This window comes from Oxyura jamaicensis, chromosome 1 (assembly GCF_011077185.1).
Source record: "Oxyura jamaicensis isolate SHBP4307 breed ruddy duck chromosome 1, BPBGC_Ojam_1.0, whole genome shotgun sequence".
NCBI lineage: Eukaryota > Metazoa > Chordata > Aves > Anseriformes > Anatidae > Oxyura > Oxyura jamaicensis.
This window is the reverse complement of record NC_048893.1, coordinates 186,285,757-186,299,229: the sequence shown is the minus strand read 5'-3', so window position 1 is coordinate 186,299,229 and position 13,473 is coordinate 186,285,757. Positions and strand designations below refer to the sequence as shown.

Genomic DNA, 13,473 nt, shown 5'->3' with positions numbered 1-13,473 from the left:
ATTATTTAAGAACAGAGATTTCATTAGCGCATGTATTATGCTTAAAATGTTTGTTTCTTGTGCTGTTGTTTTTTTTTGTTTTGTTTTGTTTTTGTTTTTCATTCCGACTACATTTTTTTTTAAGGGACTTTAGTACCTGAATGATAGAGATCTCTGGATTTCAGTATAGATGCCTGGTAGCACAAGACAGAATCTCAGCAACACTATCTTGCATACAGTAGTGCTCCAGTTCCTTTTTCCTACTGGTATTACATCTGGCTTTCCATCCCCTGTTTTGTTTGTTTGTTTGTTTGTTTGTTTGTAGTTTTATTCTGTGTTGGTGTGCATGCGTGTATGGGTGTGCATGTTTTATTTTTATGTCCACCATCTGGCTTTAGGAATTACTAGGTATTTTTGTACTGGGAAATTCTTTGTCGTTCATGGGCATAGAGTCATAAGCTATATTTTCAAGCTCTAAAATTATCAAATTTAATATTTCACCACCTCAGTTTCCAAAAGGAACATTGGTTTCAGTTAACAAAACCAGATACAACTCAATTCCTGCTCCCAGTTTTAGACTAACCTGTGGTTTCTTGATTGCACTCGGTAAAGAGAACAAGATAAATGCCAGTGCACTATACGTGCATTTCAAAGTCTGCACACAGACTTTGTCTCTGTGTAGAAAATTATCAAAATTTGCTGTTTTGGCATCATTTTGCCAGAATAAATACATCCACATGGATTTTATACCAAAATAAATATTCTGGAGTACTTATTTCACTCAATTCTCAAATATGGGCAAGTTGTTAAATGCTTCCAGCCAAGAATCTGGGAACATCTGTGGGGTTCATTCACTGTAGAAGTTTTTCTCCCTGTCTCTCTCAGCATTGGATTTTTGCTATAACCTTCATGTTATTTTTTTTAATACATTAATATTGCTTTTTCATGTTTCAGTTTAATAAAAGGCAAGTATTAGTGTAAAAATTCACACTAGCTTCTTGGTGTTGATGTATACACACATTACCATTTATTTCCGTTAAGTGAGCTTAATGACTGAAAAGGGGGGGCTGATTGGGTGTGCTGTGAAGCAATGATGATAGGTGCGAACACTGGGGGGGATTTACTGCATTTACCTTCAGGCATCCGCATCTGGTCTCATCATCCTTAAATTTCTTTTGCAGTCATAGGAGAGAAATAGGCATTTTTAGGGTGGAAATCGCTGGCCTATTTTAAGTGTCTGCTTTTAGTATGGATGACTTATAAGCTACTCACTTGGAACCTGACAGGAATTATTCATATGCTTAAGCTTTAGGACTTCTGTAACATTTTGGGAGTAAAGTCCAATGATGTAAATGCCATGAGGGTACTGTCCTATAGGGACCACTTCCTTCTGACAGACAAAAGCTGAACTTCTTCTGACAGACTGAGGGATCATTCAGCATTTGGATAGTCTGGACATTCTTCCTGAAGGGCATGCTGCTTCACAGGACGGTGAACAGGATACCTAGTCCAAAATTCAAAGAACATATTACAGACTTGAGGGTTTACCAAAATAAATAAAAAGTATGAGAATTCTGGTCCCAGACTGGGCAGTTCCAACACCATTCCTGGTTTCATGCTAGGCATGCTGCTTTCCTGTCTGAGTCCTGTGAATTTTGATTTAAGGGTTCTTCCTTTTCATTTTGGCAAGAAGCTTGGAAGTTTTTTCACTTCCGTGTCATTCCAGCTTTGCCAGACTCTATGATATTTTTCTGGTGAAAACTGAGTGAAGAAGCTACAGTAATAAATAGCTAGGTAGTGTGCACGCATTTTAAGCAGATCCTGAATTCAAAAGATACAGAGATTACTTTATTAACAGCCAGGTGTTTTTAAAGGCCAAGTATTTGTACCTGTCCATAAAAAAGTCCCTTACTGAGATGTACCTTCTTGTAACTGACATGATATATGCATGAGAAATTTGATGTTTAGCCAGGAGAAGCCAGTTCTGCCATGTGATACAGAGGTATTGCTTTGATAAACTGTTAAAGTTTTCAAATAACCCTAAAAAAAACACAGCTGGAAGATGTTTGTGGTACCTTCCTCAGTGCAAGAGGGCTGCCTTTTTAAGCATAGTTTTTAAAGTATTTGCCTTCACCTTTATCTTACGTTTAACACTCAACAGCAAATTAAATTTTGCTGTAAAGTACAGTCCTGTGCCAAGTATTCAAAACGTAAGATCTATGGAGTGAATAGTTCTTTTTATAGATTTCCCTACTTCCCCCCCCCCCTTGAATCTTTACAATAATAAAACGCTTGTAGGTTTTACAAGACGTTAATAGGCAGAGGCTACTTTGAACTCATGCAAGGAGGGCTATGTGGCCTGTTTTTTCAGCTGTACTTTACAAAGGTTCATCTGAACTATTTTATGCACATTCCTTGTATAAATTTTATCTGAAATAAAATAATTTATTGAGATATCCTGATTGAATTTTATAGGACTCTAGTTTTATGTAAACGTTGATTTTAACACTGACTTTGAGGTTAATTTTGTGCTTTGAAAAAACAAGGTTTATTAGTTACAGTATAGTAAGCCTAGTTTAATATTCTTGTTTAGTAATAAGCGAGGTTGAGTTTTCAATTATTATTTCTAAAGCATATTACTAAATGTTTTTTTGTTCTGTTCTTTTCAAACCTGTTTCACTGTTCTCCAGCGTATTAAGTCTGGCAGAGATGGCAGTGCACGTAGCCGCAAAGAAGGAAATAGTGGTGGTGGTAAGTAGTTAATGCCTCTGCTTAAATATCAGACTTGACAGGATTCTAAAGAAAATAGTTTTTCTTAACGTGTTTGTAAAAGCTCCTTACATTTCTAAATGCACATAAATACGCAGTGAGTAATAAGCAAGCACTTCACAAATTTTTCAGATTTTCTGATTATCTTATTGTACAAAACCTCAACCAGTATTAAAGCATGGATTTGGTCTAAGGTTGGTGTTTTATGTACAGATCTCAGTGTATCCCTAAAGCTAAATTTCTACTTGTTTTCAATATTGTGGACTTGAACGTTTTTATTCCATTAACTTGGGATGAAATCTGGAATAGTTACTATAAGGAGTCATTTACTATAATGAAACAGAATGGATAAGCCATGAACTACAGAAGTTCACTGTATCTTTATTTAGCATGGAGAAAAGGGATTCTTATGCCCATCGTCTAGTCTTTTGCAGTGTTTGTTACAAGTTCAAGAGGCTATTTTGTGCGAAGAACCCTGTAATAAGCAGACACCTGTACTACCTTTGAGCTCCTTCCTCCCATTTTCCCAGAATGGCAGATTTGAAGTCCTAGCAGCATCCACAAAGAAAAGCTCACTCTGACTATTATGTTTCTGTGCTCCTATAGATTCACAATGCTGAGTTTCGTAAATGTAAAACTCTAGCAAGGTAAGTCTGGAAGCTTGCCTGCTTAGCCTTTTCTGCACTAGGCAGTCTGCATACTGCAGAACTAATGATTTTTCCCTCCCGTTATTAAATTCATGAAACATTAGTACTGTTAAACCTAACTGTTCCCCACTGCCGTTCTAAGGAAACTACCAGACTTCAGGCTACTTTGGCCAGCTAGAAAAAAATCCTTTTTGACTCAAATAGGAAAAGGTTTCTTTGTATGCTGCTTTTGCTTTAATCTTACATTGGTGGGTATCATAAAAGATCTCCCTTAGAAATTCTTGCTTTTCTTCCCTTCCTTTTACAGAGAAACAATTTATGGATTATTTTTTTTCTTAGCTGGTGATCTTATTTCTCCACCAATATAACACACGTTTGACTACATTGATCCAATTGTGTAGGGTCATGGAAATCATCTTAAAATGACCTTAGAATTATTTTGCATTTAGGAAGACTGCTCTCCTGATTTATCTAGGAGTTAAGACTGAGTACTGGATTCTTAAGGGAGACCTCATTCCTTTTTTTAGCTCAGTAGTTTCACTAAGAAAACTTTTAAATCATTTATTGTTAAGTAGAAAAAACCATTGTTCGGCTAAGATTGAATTATACCTGTTCAGGGCCTCAGGTCAAAACGGTTCCTGGGGTGAAGTTCCTTATTTTGGTAACAGAGAGAGATGGAAATGTTTCTGGACTCTCCTTTGTAACATAAGCTCTATGATGAGACAATCAGCTAGAGGTGCCAGCAAAACAGCAGTGTGAGAGAGGATCTGGACAGATTTTTATCATAAAGTAGAAATCTACTTTGGCTTACAATAAATAGAAACGAAGAGTAGGCAAGGGTATTTCATGCTGTGCAAAACATTGCGTCAGGCATCCACACAAATGGCGCAAAGGGTTTATTTTCTTACAACTATTTTTTCTTATTATATCTACCCTTCTCAGTGGAAAAAAAGTGTAGAGAGTAAGAGAGTCAGTAATTTAGCAATAGAGAATATAAATAACAACCAAGCTGGATAAATGCTGAGACAACCTTAATCCCACAAACGACCACTTTGTCAATACTATCTTTAAAAACAGAAATATATCTGGAAAGTTATATTTTTTAAAAAATAGTAATCTCCCCCTTAACAAAAAAACAACTTGAGTACTTCAGGAACTTTGGCTGCAAACTCTACTAATTCCAAGGGAGTACTTTCCACCCTCCCATAATCAGAATAATTGGAGAAGAGCAGATGCAAACAAAGAGGATGAGAGGATAAGCAAGGTCAGAACTGATCTAGAATCTTTCCTGTCAATAACTCATAGATTGTTGCTCAAGATACTGTGTCAAATTCATGAAAGAATGGAAAAAAATAGTTTGGGAACAAGTCTGTGTAAGAGTGTGTTTGGGAAGCTGCTAGTATACAAAGTCAGTGCCAAAGATCCAACCTTTCTGCAAATGACTCAGCAAACAAGCAGAGGTACAAAGAAGGTCCTGTATTGAGCCTGGAGTTAACTTTTGGAGGGGATTCTTAATTAAAACTTGTGTTGAATGTAGATATATTTATGTAAGGCATCAAAGGCATTACTCATTTTCTAACTAGCAATGTTGACTTTGCGGAGTCAGTCGTCCTTATCAGTGAAGAAGCCACACACTTGCAGCAACAAACGTTAAGGATTATGTTGTAGTTTGTCTGCCTTTTCTTGAGGAAGACTGAAAGAAACATGAAGATCCAAACATTATTTTGTCTGAAGTTTAGCGTTGTTCACCTGGGTTATGGATGTGTTTTACAGTGTAAGAAATTTCTATATACAGCCTGTATGGAGACACGCATGAAATATAAACAATGGTTACTTTATTTTAAGATCTTAATACACTTTGGAAATATTAATGACTTCAATATAAGACAAGAAACATAAGCATTTTGAATTTCATCTCTTCCAGTGCTGTTGCCAAGACCAAAAGGGATCGTTTTCCTTCATTGTATGAGGGATTTGCCGTCATTACTGAACCCAGTGAAGCATGGAATCATCCTTAGTTTAGTACTTACTAGCTAAATGAAAGTACTTACTAGCTAAATGAAGTGTGTATGCATTCCAAATATTTTAAGTATGATGCAGGTTTTATTTCTTTCCTCTTACCAGCTCAGTGTCTCCATACTTACTGGCATCCTGAGGAGATTTTTTCCCCTCAAGTATTTTGTCTCTATATTATTTGTAGTAGGTGTGTTAATACTTCAGGCTTCTTTGTTTAGGAAGTATTATTTAAAATTGGTTCCAAAGAGGAAGCTAAGAGGAAAGAGAAATCGACAAGGTTTGTACTTAAAACCTTACTTTTTAGTGTTTGTACCCCTATTACTTTGCCAATATAAATTCAAACAGAAGAAACATGAGATGCACCAAACAATAATTTGAAGGATGCATAGATGGTAGACAGAATGGAAAAAGGGCAACCAAGAAAACTTATCTATGAGCGTCAGTTAAAGTCCACTCTTGTATTACATCTAAAAGGCCTACCCAAAATTGAACACATTTGTCCAGTTTTCATATAAATGTTTCTTCTCTGCCTGAATATCAGATTGATGATTTTTGATCTTTTTGATTCATGTTGGAAGGAGATGGCATTGATATACTCCCTTAATTTTTTTCTTGTTGATTTAAGGAAAAAAAAAAAAAAAGAGAGAAAAAGTTTTTTTTTTTTTTTAACAGCACATCAGAGTTTCAGCAGTTGTCAAAGATTTCCTTTTCAATAATGGCTTGTTTTCATGCTCACTGTTTCATATTTTGCCAAGATGTGATACTAACATCCAGAACTTGGAAGTTAGGACGTTGTGGGTTTTACTACTGTAAGAGATTTTTGCTGTTCAAGACCATAAGGCCTTTCATAGATAAGTGAAAGCATGACCTTATGGCACACATTACCGTAGCAGTGTTTACTTGGTCTCTGCATTTGCCCTGCTCTCTGAATGGGGAGGTTTGTACCAGATGAGAGGGGAGTTGTGTGTATGAGGAGTCGTGCAGTCTCGGACAGAAGCCCAAAGAAGAAATGTAGGATTCAGAAGATGAAAGGCTGAGCATTTTGCATTCTCCTTGCTACCTAAGCCTGTCCAGATGAATTTGGGAAGGAACATGCACAAGAGGAATTTCTTTTCCCTTTTTCATTTCAGCTGTGATGATATTAGAGGTGAAACGGGTTTGTCCATCCCAAACAAACATCCCGTGTTCAAGCACCCTATAGCACGCTATAGGTATCTCTTCAAATAATATGCAAGCACTTTCTGAGTGTTAAGGCAGTAAGCATCCTAAATAATCTTCCCTATGGTTGAGGCAGGAGATTCTCCTGTTACTCTGCAGCAAGAACTGCAGGATCACTTATATTTACTATGTTTTGTGTGTTTATTCATGCCTCATTAATTACAAATTGTTGTGGGGTGGTTCCATCTGCTGTGTGTACTGTGATTTTTATTTTTTTAAGTGTTTTAGGTTTTATTTTTTATAAATGGAAAGGAAAAAATATCTGAATGGTGAGAATATCTTAATCTGTTTGTTGCATCTGAACTCACGTAAGGAGTTAGCTTAACTCACACCAGAAACAACCTGCATTCAACAAAATTTGAAAGCAAAATGAACTGCAGTGGAGCTAAAAATTGCACCTGCTTCTCACCTCTTTCCTCAGTTTTAAGATGATATTCTGTCTGCTACACGGAACTTACTGTTCAAATTAAATCAAAACAAAGCCCTCTCTTCCCCAAAGAAGGTACCTTCATCCCAAACAGGAGAGGTACAAAGAGCTGCATTTAAACACATTCTGGGTTTAATGAAACAACTGCAGTCTTAAAAATTATTTCCCCACTATGCAGTTTTTTACTTGAACGTTTTACAGAGGTAGACTACCGAACAAACCTTTTGATCTTTCCTGATGAGTAAACTGGTACTAAAGATTCTAATTTATGTCCTTTGTGATACTACTGGAAGAATTCCTGATGCATTTATCTCATCACTGTAATTGCAACTTGTGAGGTTCCTTTAAAAGATAACTAACATGGATTTTATGGGTTGTATTGTTACACACATGGGTATCTTCCTAAGTTGGAAGTACAGAAACACACAAATTTGAAATCTTTTTTTGGCTAGACATGTCAGTGCTTAAAATAGGATTATTCCAAGACAGGGTTACTTTTGCAATATGGTGCTTTATTCATTATTCTGCCATGTAAAATTAACCATTTTTTAAAAAACATGTTTTATACTTCGATGCTTTTGATGTTGGTTTGTATTTTGTTTTTAATTGTATGGGGAGGAATTAATTCAAATTAGGTTTTGTATGGAGGTTGAACACATCTGAATGAACAGAACATATTATAGATTTAATGCATGATTTTATTAAATATCCTAAATACAACATTATGGGCATGACTTCCTAACCAGATGAGAGGAGGAATGCACCGTAACAGATATCAGCACGCGGAATATATGATTTGTGTCTGTATATGCATAGCTTCCAGTTGATGCTATTGCACGCAGAATGTGAGGAGAAGATGATGTCAGTGTGACAATCCAAGTCTCAAGTATAAACATTTTATAGAGTAAATATATCTTTTAAAATATATTGCCAAGCTCTGCTTAATCAATTAATCTTGCTTTTTCAACCAATATCTGAAGCCATATTCCTGCAGTCAGTTTATGTGCATGCATCCACGTTATCAACCCAGAGTGGGTACACAGGGACTGGCTTCCACACAACCTACAGTAATAACATAGCTTTTAAATAAAAGCATAATAAATAGGAGCATGTATTCATTGCAGTGAAGGTTTTCTTGGAGAAAGAAAGCAATGTAGTTCAGCACTGATTTTTCCTTTATTCAAAAGCTTTATTTAATTAGGAACATTGGTTTGTGCAGTTACTCAAGTAATACAGATACAAATTGTTTGCAGTTTGAGAAATGTTTACCTGTAGTCCTTTGATGGCAAATGCAATCAGACAGATGTTAACACTGAAAGCTGTACTATTAGTAACCCCCCCCCAAAAAAAAGCCCTTGATCCAGAGTATTTATCATTATCCTTTGTCCCAGTGTTAGCTCTGTTTATTTCCTGTATATTACTTCAGTGAAAGTTAGTTTCACATCCCAAGGGAGGCAGGGGTAGAAACTGTAAAACTCACCCTTCACATCTCACAAATATTCATGTTTGTGATGAACTGCTTTAAAAACAACTCCTTCCCTTGAAGTTCTGTTTGGTGTAGGATACCAAAATCCTGAGCTCTGCATTGCAAGCCAGTGTTCCTTAACTTTGGCAAAGTTATGTATGTATACTGAATAAAAACATACAGATGATTTATCTACAAACAGAACTATAAAAAGTAATTTCAAGATGAGGTTTAAACTTCTGGCAGATAAAGTTGTATGGTCAGCAGAATTTTGCATAGCTACCATGTTGGCAGCCAAAGCCTGTATTCCGTGGCAGAGCTTTGAGAAAGGCCATACCCCAAATGGCTCACCAGCTAGGACACTTTGTGAAAGATGGGAGCTGTGGGATTGACCTCCCTGAGGTGAAGGAAGGTATTGAAGCCAGATCCCTCATGTCCTGAGCTGCTGTCTGACGTCTACATGTCAGGTAGAAGGTGTCAACCACCTCTTATTCTCTTCCAGCTGTACTTTGAAAAGAAAGATACACTTCTTCCACTTTCTTAGTGCAGTCCTTGGAGACTTAATGTTGTTTTATGCGTTAGCTTAATTCAAACCAGCTGTGGGCTGCTACCAAAGGAGATCTTAACCTTCCTTCCATGCTTGCTGTAATGGTCACACCAGAGGTAAGGTGAGCCGCGTTAATTTGCTGATAAACTTGAAAAAAAGTTTCTGTTGTGTTAGTGGGCTAATTCAGTTCACTAACCTGACAGTAAATAACGTGTTTGGGCAACTGCATCCTAAAAAGCTACATTTGTGCCTACATTTAGATTTGCTCACCGTAACAGCGCTCAGAATCCTGTTGACGGTACTGATTCATAAACTGGAAGGGGAACTTAGGCACAGGGGTTGCATGCTGAACATCCTGCAGGCATCTCGCTGCTCAGGATGGCCATCTGGGGCAACTCAATCATAGCAATAAGTGTTCAGGGAAATTCAAAGTTATGCAGGGGGGAAGCTGGTGAGGCACTTCAAGGGTTGTACATCTAGTAGTAGATGAGAGAGAGAAAACAGGAGAAAATTTGTCTTACAGTTTTGGTCTTAGAGCTTCATTCCTGTCTTGGGTATAGTCCTAATAAAATGTAACTAGAATAGAATGACTGAGAAAGGTTGTTTAAAATTGTTCAGTTTAGGGCAGTAAGATGTTCAGGTAACTTGTGCGTATGAGGTTTATCTCAGTCATTTTGTTTTGTCGACCATCCTTTCTTCTTCATTTGGTTAATACCAAATCCTTCAGCTTCATCAGGTAGTATCTCCGAAACTTTGTTTCACCTCCTTCATAGTTGAAAACCTTAGATATGCCATCTTCTTGATCTCTTATTTTCACTACACCAAGTTCTTCCTTTTTGGAACCAACCAATTGTCCCTTTGTACGTGGCACTGGTGAGACCACACCTTGAATATTGTGTTCAGTTTTGAGCCCCTCACAACCAGAATGATATTGAGTTGCTTGAGTGTGTGCAGAGAAGAGCAACGAAGCTGGTGAAGAGACTAGAAAACAAGACTTGTGAGGAGTAGCAGAAGGAATTAGGGCTGTTTATCCTGGAGAAGAGGAAGTTGAGGGGATACCTCATCACTTTCTACATCTACCTAAAATGAGGTTGTAGCAAGGAGGGTGGTGGTCTCTTCTCAGGTGACAATTGATAGAATGAAAGGAAATGGTCTCAAGTCATGCCAGGGGGGTAATGGACATTCCTAAGTTCTGGATTGGACATTAGGAAGAACTTCTTCATGGAGAGGGTGGCCAAGCAGTGGAACAGGCTGCCCAGGAAAGTGGTAGAGTCCCCATCCCTGGAGCTATTTAAGAGATGTGTAGATATGGCACTAAGGGACGTGGTTTAGTGATGGGACTTTGCAGGTTGGTTGGTGGTTGGACTTGATCTTGAAGGTCTTTTCCAACCTGATTCTGATTCTCATTAATACAGTTCCTTCAATGCGTTCAGTCTTCCCCTCTTGTGTTTTCTGCTGTATCTTTCCTATCTTTGTGTCTTCACTACTTCCAGTTTTCTTCATTTTGTAAATTGCTTGTTTTCCCTTTCACAAGGCTCTGTATGTATTCCTACTCTATTCCTCTCCCTGTAAACCATTTTTGTATTGCCCTCTAGCTGTACTCAACGTGTTTTCATCCACATCATCTTTGAAGCTCAGCACTAACCTCTGGTTGTGCAGGCCTGTTTCAAAGCCCACTGAAATCAATAGGAGGGCCTTTTTAATTTCACAGCCCTTTGATTGATCCCCTTGCAATCAAATCCCTTGGTTTATTCAGTTTATTCAAATCCTTTGCCAGGCAGTTAACTTCTTCCATGGCACCTGTCGTAGAGAATTGAGCAAAAGGAGGTCAATGGATGTTAAAGTTGACTTCCTGTGCTTTGAAATTTCAACCATAATCTGTCTCGTGTAAATGTATTAACCATTTGACATATATGTATTGGGCTGTATGCATTAGATCTTTTTCAGAGCAGAAACATTTTCTTCCAATTTAGGCCTGATTAAACGTCAGTCTGCAGTAGTTTTTATAGAGAAATGAAGGTTTGTCCACTTTGTGGAAGAATATTTTTTTTAATAGTAATAAATTCATAAAAAGAACATTTGTAGTAAGACAGACAATGGAAATGTGTTGCCAAGTGCAGACTTTGTAATTAACATTTGCTGAATTAAACCCATTTCTCTTCCTTACAGATGGAGTTTTAATAACCACATTGTTTTGTGCTGTGTGTTTGTATTTGGCTGCATGGCACGTCCTGCCTTGTAAATACACCAAGCCAAACATGAAACATTTTCGCCTGGGAGGAAAAAAAAATTTGAATAAATATCTGTTGTAGCAAGTGAGATTGAAAGCTTGCCATGAATGTGAAAACAAGATTCAGAGGTGAACAGAATATTTAAAGTGTCTGGAATACTGCTGTGGCAAGAGAATGTTAATCTGACGTTGTCTGGGCACGAGGCAGCCCTCAGAGCTGACACATTCCTAGGGGCCCCACTGCAAGCTGAGCTGCCAGCACAGTGTTTACAGCAGGATGCAGGGCCGAGATGGTCTGTATACGTGAACTGTGCCTGCCTGCCATGCAGACAACACATGCCAAATATACTCTTCTAATTTAAAGCAAAGTTAATGTTGTATTTAACCTTGACAGCATTCAACAGGTGGATCAGGCTAATATATTAGTAAGCACACAGGCATATGAAATGTCAAAATGCACTGTGACAGTGCTTATATTTATCATGGTTATTTTAGCTCCAAAATGTGACAGTAATTTATAAGCAACTGAAATGTCAGCATTTGAAGCAGAAATAGTTTGTTTACTCCAAAATAAATAAAGCTATATATTAGGAGAAAAAAAGACATTAGAACACACACATGCATGCACACAGAATCCATTGTGTTGTAGTAACTACTATTACAAATGAGTACTGTATCCACCGTAAAAAGATGGTTTCATCCAAATCTTGTTTGACAGATAGTGGCTTAATTTATCTTGTTCTTGTATCATGATTTCACAGAACATGACAACATGTTACTTGTCATTTTTTTTTTTTTTTCTTCCAGATACTGGTGGTACCAAAGGGGAAAAACTGAGTGCCAAACTAAAAGCTTTGCCTGGAACAAGTGAACCTTATGAAAGTAGCAGCAGTAAAGAAATAGGCAAGTGGGCAGCTTACATCTTCTGACTTTTCTGGCCCTCAAAGAGAGAGGAGTTAGAAAAACTAAGTTCTTGGAAGGGCAAGTGTAATTACACACTTACGAAAGCATTTTCCCTCAGATTTAGTTGCATTCTTTAGAACTCACTTTAAAGTAATTATAAATATTAAGAAATGTGACCTATGTAAATATTTATTTACTTTTGATAATTGTCTACTGCAACTTTAAAGCTGAGTTTTCAAAGGGGTATAAGGGATTTAAAAACCCTAATCCTTGTGGAATGTGGTACTTCCTAGAATGCCCTTTCTTTACTAGCTTATCGCCACTTTCCTGTTCCAAGCACCTTTCTGAAGTCTTATTCTCACTTAGCATCTGTACTAAAATAAAGAAAAAAATATTAGAAAAAAAAAAATGAAAGAGAACTTGTACATTAGAACTCAGGTAACTTTGCCCTTGTGCAGTGCCTCACTTCCTAAATGTGGTATTTGCCTTCAGTGTTCGTATGATCTTTCTAGTCTGCATTTCAAAGACACTTTTACAGATGTGTCATGTTAAAAAGGAGTCTTATGTTTGATTGTATATGTTTAAAGCAGAACTAAATTTACTTGCAGATAACTGTTTCAAATGTGCTTGCTTAAACCCTAGATGCCTCCTACGTGGATCCACTTGGCCCACAAGCCGAAAGACCGAAAACTGCAGCAAGAAAGAGAACTGAGGAAGATGACTTTGCTGATGAAGAACTAGGAGAGGATTTGCTTCCAGAATAATATATGCCCACTCATAATTTTTTCTCCTTTTAAAAGTTTTAGCAGAAAAATACTCCTTTGTGATTATTTTTAGTGGGTTTTGATAAAATACCTGTGAAACACTTCTTATTTATGGTACCATATGTTAAAAATACAGTTTTGAAGATAAAAATAAATAACCCCACCAGATTTTATTTTTACTCCTGCATGAAAACTGCACGGGCACTCAAACTCAGCGTAAGCTATATGAAATGTATAAAACTTTTGCTTTCAGAAATGCATACAATGGTAGTATGAAATGCAGCAGTCTCTAAAATTTCACCTTTTTCACTGTGAGATACCTCAAAGCAATATTATAAGGTTGGAAGTCCCATATCCATCATTCAAAGCCACAATTTATTTAAGGCATGTGGATTGACTTCCTGAAAATGCTGGATATGACCTTGGTCATCTCTGAGGCCACAATTCAGTGAAACACTTAAACTGATACTGAAGAAAGTATCTTAACATTAGTCTGTGTGTCGCTGAA

General features: G+C 37.2%; 1 protein-coding gene across 2 annotated transcripts in view; it reads left to right on the top strand.

The window, feature by feature from the left end:
- IFT88 (intraflagellar transport 88) overlaps nucleotides 1-13,247 on the top strand; it is a 49,383-nt gene extending 36,136 nt beyond the window's left edge. For both annotated transcript variants that reach the window (XM_035326388.1, XM_035326394.1), the window contains 3 exons: nucleotides 2,670-2,730; nucleotides 12,106-12,201; nucleotides 12,844-13,247. In XM_035326388.1, the coding sequence (XP_035182279.1) occupies nucleotides 2,670-2,730; nucleotides 12,106-12,201; nucleotides 12,844-12,965 (279 nt within the window). In that variant the 3' untranslated portion in view covers nucleotides 12,966-13,247. The remainder of the gene's footprint in view (nucleotides 1-2,669; nucleotides 2,731-12,105; nucleotides 12,202-12,843) is intronic.
- Nucleotides 13,248-13,473: the final 226 nt, after the last annotated feature.